Source organism: Harpia harpyja, chromosome Z, assembly GCF_026419915.1.
Source record: "Harpia harpyja isolate bHarHar1 chromosome Z, bHarHar1 primary haplotype, whole genome shotgun sequence".
Lineage (NCBI taxonomy): Eukaryota > Metazoa > Chordata > Aves > Accipitriformes > Accipitridae > Harpia > Harpia harpyja.
In genome coordinates this window covers 36,736,526-36,755,055 of record NC_068969.1, presented here as the reverse complement: position 1 = coordinate 36,755,055, position 18,530 = coordinate 36,736,526, and the positions used below count along the sequence as shown (strand labels likewise).

Sequence of the window (18,530 nt, the reverse complement as noted above, 5' to 3'; positions counted from 1 at the left end):
GCAGTCTTTTTTTTCTGCCTCCTATGGGATCAGGCTGGAGCAATAGTTGACGAAGAAAGTAACGTTGCCAAAATGTCTCTGTTGGGCAACAGTAACTTGGACCTTCTCCCAAAAGGCTTCTAATTGGTGCTGCAGTAATTGGAGCAATCCCTATTCTGCATGTGGCATGGGAGTAGCCCCTAAGGCTACCCACCAGAAATACAGATTTTTGCTTAACATTAATTATGAGGTGGTTGATGTTTTTTCACTTAAATTTTTGTCTTTAAATGAAGAGAGGTTTGTTGAAAGATCGGGTGTTTGGATTGCAACTTTGAACTAAACCAGACATTTTTGTTTAAGAGGTCATTAGCATTTTCAATTATTTTAAAAACCCCCACCTTTTTCTGGGCTTGCGCATGTAGAGATAAAGACATAACAACTGTTGATAAACATACTGATAAAATTGGGCTGAAATATTTCTTTCATAGTGTTTGTCTCATAATAATGAAAAGAGCAGTGTTCATCTGTTCTAACCAAATGATGTTGGAGGTTGTAAGGTACTGGATGCTACACAAATAAAAACCTCTTCCTAAAAAGCTGATTATCTAAATGAGGGAGGGAGGGTAAGGGAAGGCCACAAAAGCAGCCTAAGTGACTTGCCCATAGCCATCTACCTTGTCAGGAGCAAGGAAAGAAGGGACATCCTAGGTCTTTCAGACCTATCTAGTGTGCAGGGCTCTGGATCCTACTTCCCTGTTTCATGTCTAATTACTCTTCCCTTTGTTACTGACTGTATTGAAGGAAGCAGACACACTTGCTGCCCAAAAGCAGAGGACTGAGCAGGGAATAGAATGTGAACTCCTCTTGATGAGGGTAATTAGTCTGGGTATTGCTGCTATCAGCTTTTAGTGGTCCATGCAGAGCTTTTCATTTCTAAGTGTTTTTCAAAGGTTAAAGGTGCAGAAAGGTAGAATGCCTTTTGCAAACCCCAAAATACAGTTTCAGATCTGCCTGTAGCCTTTAAACCATGCATGGTGAGAACATTGCCCCTGGCAGCATTCACACAGGTGGCTGGAGATACAGGGAGGGTAAAAATGACTTCGGTGACATACCTGAGAGACCAGAGTTAATCCTGACAGTGTTACAAATGTTCTTTTTCTCTGTAATAGGGGATGTGTTGGAAAGTGGTTTTTAAAAATTCATAGAAATCCTGTTTAAATAACACAGTCAGTTGGGTTGATGCAGTTTTATTCAGGTGCTGAACAGCTTACCCTTCCTGCCCCTCTACTCATCGTCCAGGTGGGAGGGAGCTCCACTCCATACATTGCCTTTGAAACCGCAACTCTCATTCTCCTTCACATTGAGCCCTGGTCCACAGGGAGGCTTTCGTGACTCCCTTTGACTTTGGTGGGAGCTTGGTGTCAGAATAAATCATGGACCAGGGCGCCTTTATGTCACTTTGGCTGTCAGAAAGAACCTTATTGTCAGTTGAAAACAGAGAATATTAAGGGAGTAGATTCACATTGGTGAGTACTTCTCCTTCAGCGGTAAATACTGATTTACAGTACTGCCATCCCTCCCTTCCCCTCATCATTGCTCTGTGCCACTGTGAACCCATCCCCTCACATCTGCCAGTGCAGCTGTTTGCATGGCTTCTCTCTGGGTGGGAGTGGAAGCCAAACCAGGGCTCCGAAGCAGACAGAGGTGGTGGTTTGGTTTTTATCAAGTTATTTTTAAGCTGGGTGAGTTCCTGTATCAGTCACAGAGTAGCCACATCTGCATTTGTGCTGACAGAGCTGAGGGAATGTTGTGTACTGGGTTTGCCAGCAAGAATTTGCCTCGTGAAAGCACAGCCTGTGCTAGGAGGGAAGGGATTGCCAACACAGAACTAGCACCTGGTGTAATGAGGCAATCATAAGGAGCCTTAGCATGAACGGAGACTAGACCCATAGATAGCACAACAAAAACATACCAACAAGGAACATGCTTCCAATGAGCAGTTTAAATTTCCTTCTTTTTTTTTCCTTTTTTTGAATTAATACACAGAAAGGGCTAAAAAAGTGGGAACCTCACTGTACTGTCAAGTGGAGGAACCAGGAACTCTCACTGTTTGGATGCTCCTTGTTTCTCCAGTCCCTTGGGAATGGCTGATGTTTGCCAGAAGCATGAGAAACTTGTTATGAAAGGAGGAGGACTCAGGAGGGTGGCAGTGGCTGTGGGCTGCTGCAATTCTGCTGTCATGAAGAGCATATTGCCTGCTTTATTTTTGCACCTCTTTCTGGCATTACAAAAGTGTGTTACAAATTTTACAGAGGAAGGGGAGAAAGGAAGAAAAGGGGAAGGGGCCCAGGTATGCTGGCCTAGGGCTCTGCAGTCCTGTTTGTCCTCTGATACTCTTCCAGCTCTGATTTCCTGTCCATGGCGAGTTGCAGCTCCTGCTTGATGATTTTAATCTGCTTCTCCAGCTCTGTAAGCTCTTGCATCACTGAGGACCTAGCAGCATTGAGGGACTCTGCTTTCCCATTGGTCGTTAAAGAAGCTGGAGTCTCTCTCCTCACCTGTGGCAGGGGGATGTCTTGGTGCTGTCGGATCGTCACCTCATTTTGCGCTTCATCGGTGCAGATATATTTTTTCCGGTGACAGTTGCCTAGATTGGCTGTATTCCACACAGCTTGCTGGCTGTTCCCTACATGGGACCTGAACAGAGATGTGAGAGTTAATATGAAATCAGAGCCTGCTCTTGTGTGTATGCAACCCTCCCCTGTGAGCCATTCTACTGGAAAAATATGCTGCTGTTACAAATTACATAGAAATATTGTTCCTTTATCCTTGGAATTATTTTCCTAGAGAAGCACAAATCATGAATGTAAATGGCCAAATTTTTGTGATTAAACCATAGCAGAGACTAGAACAGAATCCTAAAATTCATCTTCCCCGAAACTTTTTTTATGTTAGTTATGAAATTACGGTCCTCTCAACTCCAGCTCAGGAAAATGTGAGTCCTCCTGCATAGCTTTCTGAAAGCTTTTGTGGTTGCAATGTCCTAAGTTTATTACAGCGTTAGTCCTTTGTGTGTTAGTACTCTGCTAGCTTGGGCATTTGCTCCCATGGAGGAGGAAAGAGGCTGCCTAGAGTTGGTGTGGAGAGGTGAAGGGGAAAGCGTGCCCTTTGGTCTTGAAGTCTTGTTGAGTAGCTGCTTGCACTTTGGGTGATGGACATGATGATGTGGTGTATCCCAACACTGCAGGTACAGACCTGAGCTTCCTGACAGAACAGACAGACTTTGGAGTTTTTGTGTTGGGGGAGAAATTCCCATTTGGGAACTTTTTCAAATGCTTCAATGTTTTCATGTGGAAAAGTCTTTCCAAAATATTTTGATTCCAGAGAATCTTCTCTCTGTTTCTTGGGAACTTCACTCTGCAGCCCTCCCAAATCAGGGCATTTCCCAGGCTTTCTTCCCAAATGGAGGAGCACCCTGTGGCCTCCACTCTCCAACTGGAACATAAGGAAGCACAGAGTTTGCTGTTGTGGGGCATGAGCTTGGCTTTCCTACCTGTTTTACCTTTTGGATAGATCTGTGTGCGTTCAATTGATAAACTGAGGTTGAAACTCTGAAGTAGTTGCTCTTAAAACTGCTCCATCATAGAGGTCTTCTGTGGGTATCCTTGGACAAAATGCCTATTACTGTGAGTTACCAATCAGCAGGTTAAGGAAAAGGATTAAGATTTCAGGATTGGGATTGCTGAAAACAGTTGGTTTCAGGAGGAGTCCGGACCTGGGAGTAGATACTTTTCTCACCTGCCTGCAGAGAAGAAAGTTGGAAAGTGGAAATTTCTTTAGAGGAGGAGGCAATCAGGAGTGTTTTTGAAAAGACGGGATGGCAGAGAGGGAGGAGGGGAGGCTTTACAAAGGAGTGGCAGCCCCAGCCTGGGTCACACTCTGGAGGGCTCAGGGAATCCCAGTGGGGATGTGTATGTAGGGTTGTTTATTTTTATGTAGATCAGTGATTTTCTCATATTTCAAAATAAAAGACCTGAAGAGTCTCAAGTCTTGTGCTAAACTGGATGTATGTTTTGTGATGCAATTATGTTAATTCCCTGAAGAGATGAAAACAAAGAAGTGCCACTTAAGCGTTTTTCAGACAGGGAATAGGATTAGCCTTGGCAAGTAGAAACTGGCAAAGCATTTCCAGCGCCAAGAGCAGAAGGCCACCATGCTGCATTTCCACACAGGCAGCTGTCTAGACAAAAAAGGCCACCTAGCAAATGGTGGAACTACTGGCAAGGGGCTGTGGTGCCCAAGGCTGTCTCCCTGCTGTGTAGCTCTGCAGAGCCCATGGTCCCCAGGGGCCCGGGCAGCCAACGCGCCCAACTTGCCTTGGAGCAGAAGTACATGTCTCAGAGAAGCTGCGGCCCTTTGTTTTGTAAATATTTCTCAGAGTCATCATTAATCCATAATTTCTGATACATTTTTCTTTCGCAAATCAAAACACAGCTTTTTTTGATGAAGTGTTAGTAACTGACATAGCTTCTGTGGCTACTGGTGGTGGTGCTTTTGTCTGGGTGTCTGGGCAGGTGGTTTTAACAAAGGCCAGAGTCCACAGTTAACACTCAAGTTACATCAAGTAAATAAAACCCTTCACAATTTGGCTACTGATGCTGAGCAGCTGTCCTAGTTTTTGGAAAGTTATGACCTGAAAAAAACGGTGGCTTTTCTTCCCTGAGGAAAATAGCAATAGCATAATACAAATTCTGTCCACCTCTTTTCTGTATCTTGGTGCTTTTAATAATTCCACAGTCCCCAGAAGGAATAAAAAACCCCTGTAGTAATATAACTGATTTGAGAGCTCTGGGTCATGCCTTGCCACATCAGTGTTCATGCCAAGCTGGGCACCGTGTCTTGAGTTATTGTGCAAACAGCAGCTCAGACCATGACAAGAGCAAGGACAGTGGGTAGGTGTCCGTGCACACACACATGGGCTGGATACCGTGTGGGCAGAAGTTTTTGGGCAAGCAGCACATCTTCATTCTCAACGTTGAAATAATATTTGTGTGCTGCTGCTTCTAAGCCATTCTCTGTGGGGCTTCTGGCCATGTCCTTGTATTATGAAATTTTTGCACTGCTCAATATTCAGCAAATAATTCAGCTGGTGCTTTTTGTATCACCAAAGATATAGAGAGCCCCCTCCTCTGGAAGACTCTCCTCTGGCTGAGTTAGTGCCTCAGGTTGTGGGAGTATGAATGCTACCACCCAGTGAGCAGGGTGTAGGAGGAGGAAATGTTTTGCAGCAGTCAGCTCCTGGTACTGCTGTTCAAAGATCAAAAGCAAGGAGTTGCTGTGTGCAAAGACATGCCACGCTATGGGGCTTTGTGGGGCAATAAGATGAAGGAATGAACAGAGGAAATTAATTGCATGTGCTTTTATATACTTGTTTGTATATAGGCAGTCTAGAAACTTATAGATGCTCACTTCTTATATTTGCTGCCATTAGTGCAGGAATGACAAACTAAACACAACATACATTTCCATGCATGGGTTTCAGTCATGCCAAATATCTAGCAACAGCCTGGAAGACTTTTTTTTTCTATAGTCTGTGGCTGAACTTATCTGTAGAAAAGCAATACTGCTGTCTGTGTCCTTAAAAAGTGCACTAATAGTTTTGAGTTACTGAGCAAATGTATAGTTTTAATAAAATGCCTTGTGTTCCTGGTAGCTATAGATAAGATTGTCTCCTCTTCAGAGGACATAGGCTATGAAAACAAGGCAAGGTTGTTACCTACTTTTTTTCTGCAACAAGAGTTGTTTGAGACAAAGGTTTCTGAAAGGACTGCATTTTCCTCTTCTCAGCTTTATTATTTCTCATTCTAAAAAATAAGAAAGCTGAAAAAGTTTCTAACATACATACTGCCTGACATCTCATTCACGGTAAAGCTATCTCACAGGGCCCTAGTTAGCTGCCAGTGCTTTAGTATGTGAGTAATTAATTACCTAAAAACAAGGCCAGCAGACTTAAAAAACTGCAAAGCCTGTCTTTAGAATGGGTGTGCTTTTATTAGATGTATGCAAAATCATGAAAGAACTAGGTTTAATTAATTCATTTCTCCCTCCCTTGTCACTTCTATCTGGTTTCCTTTTTTTTGTTTCTATTGTCTTTGGGGTGTATTAGATCCATAAGTAGATATCCAGACACAACATATTTCATTTCAAAGTAATTTTTGTAGTTTGTGTTTTAAAGCATGCAAAACTTCCTACCTCTTTTCTACTCGTTTCGTCTTAGGCTGGCATTTGTCTTCAATAAATGAACTGTTCAGAGCACGATGTAATCTCTAGAGGGAAAAGAAGAAAATAAATTAGTAAAAGCAAGATTAAAAATAGCTCCATAAATAGGTAAACAATTTGGGCTTTGTGTGATGGACTTGTGCCAAAATTATTTTGCACGTTCAGGGATACAAGCAATGTCTGTGCTTTGTCATTAACAACAGATTTATTTTCGCATAGTTTCCCAAGGGAGGGCAATGTGATAGGTTGATAAATAGTTTGCAAACAATCCTTGGTGTTAGAATTCCTCAGAAAAAGAGTGGATCTTGGCAAACTTTGTTATTTTGTTAAGGATCTCTTTCACTGTGCTGCTTTAAAGCAATAGAAGCTCTTCCCTTTTGTGCCTTTTGCTGCAAAGTACCCTCTTCCTTTAGAGCAAACACCTAGAGCAATTTTCTTCCATCATTTTCCCTAGAATAATGAAGGAGGTTACCTGGCACTTCCTGCATGCATCAAAAGTTTGGGAAGCTGTTAACAGTGAGATAAAATGTTCTGCTTAGCCAGTTCAGGATAACAACACTGTTTTTTTCTGGTGTCCAAAAGAGCTGTAAGGTTACAAATGCAAATGGAAAGGTCCCTTCTGTATGCTTTGCAGTTGTGAATATTTGAACTGTTTCCTTTGTGCTTCTCATTCCATCATTAAGTAAGCCTCTTCAAATTCCGAAAGCTGCTGTCACACTTCAAATGCCAATCATCAGTGCTCCTGCAACCTTTTACACCTTGTTCTTGTCCAGACTTTCTTAATCAGCCACATGACTTTCACAGGGTTCCTTCTGAACACATACCTGACTTGTATGGAGCCAGTACTTCATCCTGGATTTCTTCTTGATTCGTGGTAGGAACAGTCTGTACACTATGTGTTCCCCAATGGTAGTGAGAATGGACAAGCCAAACCCAATGCACAACATCACAAAGAGCCCAGAAAAATGCTTGATGCCCATTTGCAGTGTCTGTGAATAAAATCAAAAGGGGAAGTTAATGAAGTAGGCTGTTAGTGTATTTTAACAGATACTTCCGTTTTCTCATTGGAAATGTGGTCTGACTGAACACAGAGTGGTGAAATACTGCAGAATAGTCTGGAAACTGTTCACAACAAAGCCCTTCTGTGCTGCAGAAAGCTCGTTCAATCAGAGCAAAGGACCTGTCATGGGAGTAAGAATCAGCTAAAGACCAGGGAATTTTTTTCCTGTGCTGTTCCCCTGAGGAGATTAAGTGTTGAACATGTACGAGAATCCAGTATTTGTGGTGTCTTTGCATTTGTAAAAGCAAATATTGCTTGACGGAATACAGTCAGTGAACTGTAGAGCAAGTCCTTCATCAGCAGTAAGCTAAGACCGGCTGTTCATTATTTTCTGGGAATTGATCATTAACTTCCCCTTTTTAGGCTTTACCCTTGATGAAAGGTCGTGGAGAAAACATTTTGAAGTAGTAGAACAAACATGGCACCCATCCACACCCTACATTAACAGGACTGAAACTGTGTCTGTTAGGAACCCTGACTGCAATTATGAAAAACAGGATCACTCTCACCTTCTTCTGCTGACCCACCATTTTCATGTAGGGTAGGAAGCCTTTAATTAATTTGAGTCTGTTACTGGCATTAATCATGTCTGAAGACCAAGAAACCATGTACAGCAGCAATCTGTACTACCAATACCTGCACCCCAATGGGTGGGTCAGGTTTGCATGTTACGTATAATCTTAGTACCTTTATTCTCATGCCTCCGTAACTCAGTTATGAGTTTATCAGTAACTAAAAACTCTTGCTAATAATTACTGCCAGCAGGCTACTTTGGAAATATTTCTAAGCATACAAGTTCTACTTGTGCCTTTCTATTAAAGAATGTTATTCCCCATGTCAGAAAAAAAAGGAGCAGAAAATTGCTTTGGGTGGGGTTGTGTGTCAGGAGGTGGCATCTGGGATGCTATCACCCTGGATAATTGACCTGTGAGTTCCTTCAGTTTGTTCTTAGTTTGGTGGCTGGGTGATGGTGGGGATTGTGCTTTGTTATGACTATAGCTGTGTAATCCAGAAAAGCAACTGAATTTAGTCGACAGATAAATTACAGAATGTTTGAAGAATCGTGTTATAAGGTCATTTTAAGCCACAGAGTCGATTAGTGATTAGTCCATTGAAGCTGAAGACTTGGAAGTCCCTTTGTGTACTTTTGTTGGGTGATTGTGAGCAGTATTCCTTCTGGTCTTCATATTTGATTTCTGTTCTTTAAAACACAACGATACGAGATAGCGTATCACAGATTTTTAACAAGAGCAGAGCTTCAGCAATCTAGCAGAGTGAGAACTTTTGCATGTGGCACTGGCAATGAACTCTTATTTTGGGGGTTCTCTGCCAAAATCAACCTGCTTGCCTCAAAGTGCACTGAGCAGAATTTTTGGGAAGAGAATTTTTGTACCAGTGAATAAACACGTCAAGGCTGGTGAAGGGTATAATGTGTGTGTAAAAGCAGTTTCTAAAGAAACTTACTGCAGCCTGGAAAGGAAAGTGGAAAACCACAATAAAGTGAATCTAGGGTAGAAGGGTGTTAAGAGTCTTGGCACAAGGGTTTCCTGATGCTGAGAGTGCATCAGTTCAACCTAAAAGCAAAACTTCCCTCTCAGCATTGGAATTGCTTGTTGGCAAGAGCCTGTTGTCCCATACTTTGTCCTTCCAGTTAGGGGAACAGGAGGGTGACATAAAAATCACAGGTGGTAATGCTTTAAACCACTGAAAAACCAAAGTGTTTGACTAGAGGTCTGCATTACCTGGCCTGTTTCTTAATTACTAGTGAAGCCCAACTTTTAGCCCATATAGCATAAGAGCAGCATGAGTCCCCATGTCTGACATTTTTCTCAGAGGTCTTTAGAGCCAAGACCTCAGTACGGCCCATCTCTGAACTCAGCATATTTAAGTACCTGTAAGAAGCAAAGAGACGGCTATGCGTACTAGCTGAACATATTGGTGCTTTTGTTAATTCTCCAAGAAGCACTAATGCAAATCACTTGCTTCCTGAAAAGAATGTTCAAGAGCAAGTATTAAACAACTTCCTTAGAGATTTAGAGTTAACAGTAGATGTAAGGATAAATTGAATGAGAAATAGAATAATAATTAAAAGGGAATAGATTTGCTCAGTTATCTGAAGAACACACCTCTGTGTCTATATATGTTCCCAGGTTACTGCTCTTTGGTGTCATACAGAACAACAGTCTATGAGTGGGCATTGCTATAAACTCCCTTCGTGGCAGGAACCAGTGAATCAGCTGGGCGAAGGTCCTTTTGCTTAGCTACTTGAGAAGTAATGCAGAAGTCCCAAAGGCAGGGGAGATCAGTAAGGAGGCCTGATCTGCTAGGGTTAGGTTGTTGTATGGTAGGGAGCATTTATATTGCTCTGAGAATAGGAACTAGGTTTCATGGCATATGACAAAACTCTAGCCATTCAAAATAATAATAATAAAAAGAGACACAGTGGCAATTGCAGTGGGGATTCCTGCATGCCTGAGATGTCTCCTCCAGTCTGAGGCTGGTGTTTGATGCCACTCTGGTACTGCTGCAGAGAGAACACTTGGCCAGCTCCTTACATGAAAAATAACTCCCTTGTCTTCAGTAAAGCTGCTCTGATTTATGCTGATGAGGGTCTGGCTCACTGTCCTGTCAGCTCTGCAGAATAGTTTTCTACCTTCCCTGGAAACAGGTGAAAGAAGTTCCAGCACTGGCATCTCAGATGTGTTTTTCATTTGTAATGGATAGCTTTTGAAATTGTCCCAAACAAGACATCTTTTCCTAGGAAAGGAAATGCCAAAACAAACCATCAATAATATTTCATCTAGCAATACAGAAAATAATGCATTGAAAGAGCTGCCTGTTAAAGGCTGCACAGTAGAGGGAAATTTTTGAGACTAAATTAAGTGGGGAAATGAGGTAGGGGAGAAATAATTAGCACAATGTGTCTTACAGCGTATGAAGTGATTATTTGTAGCAATATCAGCACATTTACATACCATTGTAAAAAGGCAATTTATCAGCTGTTCACAATTACTGTAGACACACACATGTTAAATAATAAAGGAAACCATCTGATAGAGGCATCTCTCATTTTCATAGCTTCATGCTGATCAGTATCAGAGCAGCTCTACTACTTATTTTGTAGTTTGTTCATGTATTTGTAGGTGCATATATAGAATATATTTGGAAAGAGCAGCAATAAATTGGATTCTCTGTATCACTGCTTTCCTCTTTGCTGAAGTGGTAGGGGGTCAGGTATGTGTGTGTTAAGTCTTTGCTGGCTATTGCCAGAAAACCAACTGATGACTTTCTCTACTGAAATATCTTCTTTCCTTTCCTTTTTTGGGGGGAGGGAATAAAAGCCCATAATGTGGTGTATTCTCTGTTAAGACAGGATAAAAACACAGTCCTTGCTCCAACTTTGTAATCATAAATTCAGGATGTAGCTCCCTGCATTTTAGGAGAAGGAACTCAATTATGCCCATGAAGTGGTTCTGAAGCCATAAGCAACCACAGTCAATCCTGTGATTATTACAGCTAACGGGTGCTAAGCACTACACTGGCAACAGCCTCTAAGCTATTTGCCACTTGCAAATTGGGAAATTGGCAGTTTCTGAAAACCAACAAATACAAGAACAGAAGTGGAGGTATCTGCTTTTTTTATATATCCTTGGAGAGACTTTTCTAATTTATCAACCCATATCTGCAATTGCTACCTAAACATTTCCTGCTGTTTCCTCTGTAGTTATAGGCTTTTAGTTTGGGCCCTGAAGAGAAGGAAGGGGATGCAGAGACGAGAGTCTGATATTTGCATTCTCTTTGAAGGGGGGAGCAGAGACAAAAAACAGCATTCAGTGATTTCATTATTGGATCTCATGGGCAAAACTCCTGCTTTACTCCCTGCTACAAGAGGCTGTAAATGATTTACTCTCCCTGGTTGCACTGAGAGCAGTGAATAAGCCATCAAATATGCCTGTGGTCCACCTTTGGCTAATTAGAAGCCTCTAAAGATTTTTGTGGATACTTTGCAACTTGGCAGCACAGCACAGGTATTGGTGCTACACACTGCTGAACCCAAATACTAAATAGGGGTATCACATGTGTATTAGCTATAATAATAAGCTATCCTTTTTCATAGCATTTTCCCTGCAAGGATTTTAAAAAGCTTTGCTGAGATCAGGAAGTTAAATTTTGCAGCACCTCTGTGAAGAAGGAATTATTTCCAGCTTTACTAGAGATAAATGGATACGAAGGGCAGATTTCAAAACTCATTTGGGCATCTCAATAGGTTTGCAAAATCCTACGGCTGCTGATGCTTGTATTTAGGTAACTAAACAGTATTAAAACCTGTCCCTGTCTCCAGATTGTGGCATTTTGTGTAGCTGCAGAGACTGTTAGTTATTCATTGTTCGTTCTTATGGCTTTCTGTGCTCTCAGAGAAGTGGGACCACTGAAGTAGTATGTATTTAATCTCTTTAAAGAGATTATCCTTAGCAAAGAAAGACATGTGACTGTGGCTTTAGGGTTTCAAGTGCCAAATTTTAAGATACTGTAAATCACTGTCTCACATTAGGAAGACAAGTTCCTTTCCCCCCTTGTAAGGAGCTTTGCACAGATCTGGAAAAACACTTCCTTTTGTAATAGATCTTTTTCTTTCAACTCATCCATTATCCAAGACTTGTCCATAGTGGGAAGAACAACAATACACATATCTTCTGAATCAGGTACTGAGATGTTTGCTTCTGTGTTATTACAGGCTGGTGAATTGCAAGTAACAGCTTTGTCTCCTCAAATAGTGAACTATTTTTTTTTTCAGTTTCAATAGGTGAATCTAAATCTGCTACTCATTTCCAGGAGACTCAAAACATGCTTTTCCTGACTCTGTTGTCAGACTCCATACTCAATACACTCCTTTCTTCAGGATCATTGCATGAAGTATTTTTTTCCCCAGGGCAAGTCCAGGTGCCTCTGGCTCTTCCCACACTGAGATGACCCCCTTACAATGCGATGTCTGTCATTTTGTGATAACCTTCTTCATAATGATCCCAGTCCTCCAGTGGGCAAGGACCAGCTCTCCTCCCCAGACAGCATATGTGCAGACTGAGCAAATTGTCTTGGAAGCAAAATCTTTGTTCCTGTTCTTGTGTTTGTTTTTCACGCACTAGTAACAAGGTACTGTGAAAGGTGACTTGATAGGCAGCTTTTATATATGAGCACAGGGCAGTTTGTTCCCTTTGTGGAGGGGTCTGCATGGCCTTCTCTTGACACCTGCAGTCCACCAGAGACAAACATATAAACCACAGTTTCAAGGTAATGGCTAGAAAAATGACTGTTGAGTTGTCAAATGATTGGTATAAAAAAAAGGAAACTAACTGTTGACCTTTAAGGAGACTGGGAAAACTCAGAGCAGAAAGGGACAATTTGCTGGATGACAATGGGATGAAATCATGGCAAGATGAATGAGGCGCTGTCTGATTGTGCACCCCGGGTGATGCCAAGGCCAAAGATCACCAATTCAGGCATAAACTGCAGCAGGTCAAGTTTGAGCAAGTTCCTTCAAAGACGCTGGAGAAGAGCCGTCAGTGATCCCACCACTGATGAGAGAAGAAGAGAGGATGAAAGGACTTCTGTCTTTACTGTGTGCCTGGCCTGGATCAGATGGAAGCCCATGGTCAATGACCCATCCCCACCATTAGTGGCATGGACCCCTCCGTCAGGCACTGGCAGGAGGTGCGCAGCACTATGCCTTCCCCAGTGTCCGCACCCATGGAAAGTAGTGGGTCTGCAGTAACAGGGCCAGTTTGGGCTGCCATTATGTGTATGTTTGCATATGCTGTTATTGTAAATGTCACCTTAGATACTGTTTGTGTGAAGCATCAATAAGTTGTTGATGTTAATAGTTGGGATAGTGTTATGTAACAATACATGATTTTTTATTCCATGTACTGGTTGTTATCTGACTGAACAGCCAGTCTATGTGCAAATCAGTCTCTAAGTTTTAGAGCTTCAGTTGTCCTGTGACACTTGTGAATAGAGAATATATAAGCCTTTCAAGTGAAATAGAGGATACGGTTTTAACAATAACATTTAAAAAAATGTAGCTTAAAAGCTATGAAGCAGCCTGTATGCATAGTTAGCTTTTCCCAAAGCCTGACTACTCCCTGGACCAGGAGGGGGCCTTCTCTTTCATACTGTCTGGAGAAACCACAGTGTGCCAGCTCATCTTCTAAACACTCTGCCCTGATCATTACTGCCTGGTCTGAACAGTCAAAACCACTGCTAATTGATAGGCAACTTGCTTGTTCAGGCCATCCACCCTGCCTGCTGTCATAGTGGCTTAGTACTGTAGCTGTTTTGCTACCATGAGCAGAAAGTTGCAAAGCTGCCAATTCACTGTATTTTGGTTCCCCAAAATGCCACAGAAAGTATGAATTTGCAGTCTCTCCTGAGCTTGAGTGGAGCTAATGTGCTGGAGGGGAAAGTCCTAGGAGCCTGGCTCCTGCTGAAGTGACATTGAGAATAACAGTAGGGTAGAGGAAGGGCTAAGTGTATTGTATGCAAATTGAAAGCAAATGACACTGATTATGTCCAGATGTAATATGTGCAAATATAACTCTGTCAACCCCACTTCCCTCCTGCACCATGCTCTGCCCTAAGTAGGGACTTAGCAAATTTACAACAAAGAAATTCCTTTGAGACTAGAATATGACAATTTTAAATCAAGAGTACTCAAGCGATATTGCCAGTGGCTAGCAATCAGCGTGAACAGTCACTGCTACCAACAATTACAATTACTTGTGGTGGAGAAGGTAAGATGCAATTCACTGCAGCAATTCTTTCTAAGTTTGAGTTAGCTGCATTCCCCATGAATGATCCAATGGGTGCTGGCCAGAGTAAGATGCTTTGGACAAGTGCTTTTGCTGAAGAAGTTCATACAAAACAGTGGAGTCAAGCCCTACTGACCTCTGCACTTTCAAAATCATCTTTATTTGGCTTCTCAGCTTGAGAAGTCACTGCAAATTTTCTAGCCCCAGTCTGAATCATGCCTTTCAAAGACAACTTTGTTTTCAAACGCAATTTAGAATGAGCAAAGTGCTGCCAGATAGAGACATGGAAAGAGCTAGCAGTGAGTTTTGCCACTGGAAATACAATTTCCCAGTATAAGATTAGAAAAAATTGATGAGTAGGAAGATGAATCTCAAAACAAATCTAAAGAAAAATTAACCTTGGTGGGCAAGAGTGGCAGGTGGATAAGAATCAGGTACAGCCTAAAGAGGTAATGACAAAAAAGGAAGATGGCTATTTCACCCATTTAAAGGCTATACTGATTAACATTTCACCTACATATGTTCCCATTTTTGGGTCATTACCCTTGGTCAACAGGCACAGACCAAATTTATCACAAAGACATAGAAAAATAGAAAGCCTTACTCCAGCTATCAAAAGGCAATTGCTGGGTCTGAGTTTGGCATATAATCCATGTGAATGACTACCCACTTAGAAGCTGAGACTTTTTAAAAAATGAATTATTTGCTTCTGTGTTGAACATTGTCCACACTTCAGTGAATCTGTTGAATGTTACTGTGACTGACTGCAGGGAGTTAAATAACGGAGATTTCTGTGCTGTACAGGAGTAAAGGATACAAACTGACATAAAGATAAGACAAAGAATAACTCCCATGCTTCTTGATGTAATGATGGAGTAGCTATGGTTTAGAGAGTGTCTCCTGCTTGGCCCTGTTTAGTTTAGTAAATTTGTCCCAGCTGTGAAATTCCAAGTTCTAAAATCTGCAAGTTCTTGGCCAAGCGGAGTAGATGAAGAGGAGGGTATGCTCATGGGAGATGAGGTAGAAGTAGAATAATTCAGGAAGAGGAAGGTCTGGACTTAGCAGAGCTTATCCTACAACGGCACACACTTACAAGTGGTCTTTTGTTTCTGCTTACTCTTTCTGATTGCATAAGGCCTTTGAGTATGTGAGGCTTTGTTCAAAGACAGTCTTTTGAGTGACTTCAGAGTCCTTCAGTTCAGTTACCTGAACCAGCTTGCTGGACCTTGGTCTCTGGAGAAAAACTCAGTTATACATGTTGGGTTAGCACAACTGAAGACTAAATAAGGACCACAGTCAGATAACCAGCCCCCAAGCAGCTAGACCTGCCTTCCTTTCTGGCCGTCATGTGAGGGTTACACTCAAAAGACTGAATTACTTTAAAGCACAGTATGTCTTCCAGCTGTGAACCCATGCTTAAAAACTCCTGCTATTCAACACTGAGAAAAAAGGAATTCCATAACCCATTCATGTGACAAAATCATTTTTTTTTTTTTTCAGACTGGAGCAGCTTTTTTCTCACCTCCTCTCCCTTAGTTGGCAGGCCTTGAGGAATCTTTGAGTACTTACACCATGTAATTGTTTTTTCATGCCATGAACACAGGGAATTTTAAGGCTTGCCTGAAAACCAGTGACTCTCAGTATTGCATGCATTGAACATGAAGGAGTTAATGAAAATCTAGGGAAGCAAAAGAACCTGGTTTGCCTCAGAGAAAATCTACTAGCAATAGCTGTGCAGGAAAATGGTATGGTCTTTCCTCATATTTTTAAATTGCAAAGGGCTTTCAGAAGAGTAACTGTAAAAATGACACGCTGCCTATTAGATTTTTTTCTCTCCAGTTTGAATGCAAGGTATTCTATCTTTGCTCATGTTTGTTTTTCTTCTCAAAAGGACAAATCCAATTGGTTATATAATATGCCTTCTGCAGTTTGACCAGCCAGGGCTTATTTTTTCTACTACTGTATTTGCTACAGCAGAAAAAAAGTTCCTGTTTCTAGAAACAGTCATGAGATCCTAAGGCTTAGAGCAATCGTCTCCAAACTTTTTTTGATCACACACCTCTATCAGTAACTTTTTGAGCATGCACCCCCATATATGTATATTTATTTATAATTTATATACATATATATATTACTGAAGTTCTAATACTGTCTTCCTGCAACCCAGTGGATCGTCTCACACACTCCCAGGGGCTGGAGGTACCCCACTCTAGAGACCACTGGCTTAAAGCAGCAAGTATGTCTTCTGGGAGAAAAACAGTACTACATAAAACCGTATCATTTAACTGGAAGATGTTTAGAAATGATTCTGTGTCTTAGCTATTTCTCTAGAAATACAGAGAATACAGCCCTGGGTACAACTACTCGAGTAAGATTCTCGTGATCAAAGGAAGCTCCTTATGTCTCATCACTGGGGAATTACTAAGAAGGTAAGTTTGTCTCTGCTATAAGACTTTTCAGTTTTAAGACAGTTTAAATTTACCATTGGGTAATTTTCATGAGATTTAATTCAAAAGATTGTGTTAAAAAGTAGAGTAACAAGAGGTCATTGAATGAAGTGCTTGTCAGGAACAGATATGTCAGCTACATTAAAAAGAAAATTCCCCAGATACATGTCTTGTTAGATGATAATATAATCTTCAGATAAGCTAGATCAGAAATAGCAGTGAATACACACTTTTGTTTAAATGTGCTTTCTTGTGTTGAATTAATCACAGAAAAAAAGAAAAAATTAAGTTGAATAAAAATAAATTTTCTTCTATGAATGTCTGATGTTAAAATATCATTTATTTCATATTGACACAATCTTAATGAAAAAGTAAAAAACGTAGTAAGAGATGCAGAAATACCCCAACAATCCATGTATTAAAAAAGTCAAATAAAGATTTTCTTTGTCTTATCTCCAAAAAATGCTATTTTTCTAGTGATTTAGTCAGCAGTCAGAGGTTTGCAGACAAGATGCTCAGGTGACCACTGAAGAGGGGGAGTCAGAGCCCTAGGAAGCTGGGCTACTCTTTTAGGGGAGAACGGCCATGCCACCACTTCCTTGGGGAACACGTAGGGTTGGTGTGATATTTGGCTGAACACTCTGAGGAGGAGATAGCATAATTCTAGCTACGTGTTTTGTACCAGTGAGAATATGTAACCGATGTCTTTTGGAAGATCTTGAACTAAAGTGTATGCTCTAAGCTTCAGCCATGCTGGATCTTTTGATTTCTCAGTACTTTATCTTTTTTTACTTGACAGTCTAGGGAACTTGACAAAAAACTGCTATTCTGACAAGAGAAGTCTTTTTCTCATAAATAACGGCCTACATCTTCAGCTGCCACGAGCTGGCATAACTCCTCTGATTTGATACCAGGATGTAATCCATGGAGATTTACTTCCATTTCCTGTAGATCTACTTAGGCATGAGACCTGCTTCTCTTCTGTTCTTAGCATGGTATCTTAGTGGACCGTTTCTAGGCTGAAGTTCTATCTTTGGTACAAGTAGCTGCCACCCATGTTAGGAAGTGGTCAGGGTTATATTAGAAATTTTGGATGTACTAAATTCCCACTCTCTCTGCTGCTTCTGCTCTTGCTGGTCTCTGTGTTAGCTATTCTACCTATCGCTCCCATGTGAGATGGTTCAGAATCACTGACAGATCCTGTAGATGGTGATACACATAACTGAGTGGAATCAGATAGATTTGTTGTGCAGTGTGCCAGATCACTTTTTTAATGCTACGTTACATGCCCTGTTTGCCTCCAGAAGTGCTCTCTGATGCATGCACTGCATGCCTAACTTAGCAGCACAGTCTTGCTGATGTTTTTCTTGTGCTCTGATCTGAATGCTGCTGGGCTTAGCATCTCTTGCTTTTGAAGCCTAATGCTTCCCTTCAGCTGCAGCCCGTATCTGTCATGTGTGTATGTGTACTGGACATTGTGAATAAGGAGAAATAATTGGCAACTCGAGCAAATCCTCATTTACGTGACCCAAGTTCATCGCTTACCTCTGTGACAGCAAAGCTTCTTTTCCCACATGGAACAACCTTGTACCATTTGTCATGCAGAACATCCATGAAACCGTGGGACTTGTACTGGCTAATAAGTTCAGAGATATTTGAGGTGAGCGGAGAGTTGGGGGGAAGACCAATACCATATCCTAGAAGGAAAAACAGTACAATCATCTCTCTCTTACTTGTTTGCTTTTTGCTAAATTATGTTCATTTCAGCTATCAACTATCAGTGTGGCAGATCAAGTTGGCATTCTGTTTCAGCAAGCCAGTTCAAACCTGGATGCTGGCTTACCGTGGACTGAGAATGCTAAGATGAGACTTTTTGCTGTGCAAAATAAAGTAGCCTAATACAAACAGGATATGCAGATTCAAAATTATTAAGGCTACGAAATCAGTATGTACAACTGG

General features: G+C 41.4%; 1 protein-coding gene across 2 annotated transcripts in view; it reads right to left on the bottom strand.

The window, feature by feature from the left end:
- Positions 1 to 1,210: 1,210 nt before the first annotated feature.
- Positions 1,211 to 18,530, bottom strand: part of GRIN3A (glutamate ionotropic receptor NMDA type subunit 3A) — an 80,985-nt gene continuing 63,665 nt past the window's right edge. Inside the window, exons 6-10 of one of the 2 annotated variants that reach the window (XM_052775835.1) lie at positions 18,117 to 18,268; positions 7,083 to 7,247; positions 6,232 to 6,305; positions 5,760 to 5,843; positions 1,211 to 2,676 (exon numbers count right to left, since the gene is read on the bottom strand). In XM_052775835.1, coding sequence (XP_052631795.1) covers positions 2,340 to 2,676; positions 5,760 to 5,843; positions 6,232 to 6,305; positions 7,083 to 7,247; positions 18,117 to 18,268 — 812 coding nt within the window. In that variant the 3' untranslated portion in view covers positions 1,211 to 2,339. The remainder of the gene's footprint in view (positions 2,677 to 5,759; positions 5,844 to 6,231; positions 6,306 to 7,082; positions 7,248 to 18,116; positions 18,269 to 18,530) is intronic. The other variant, XM_052775836.1, reaches the window with a different exon arrangement.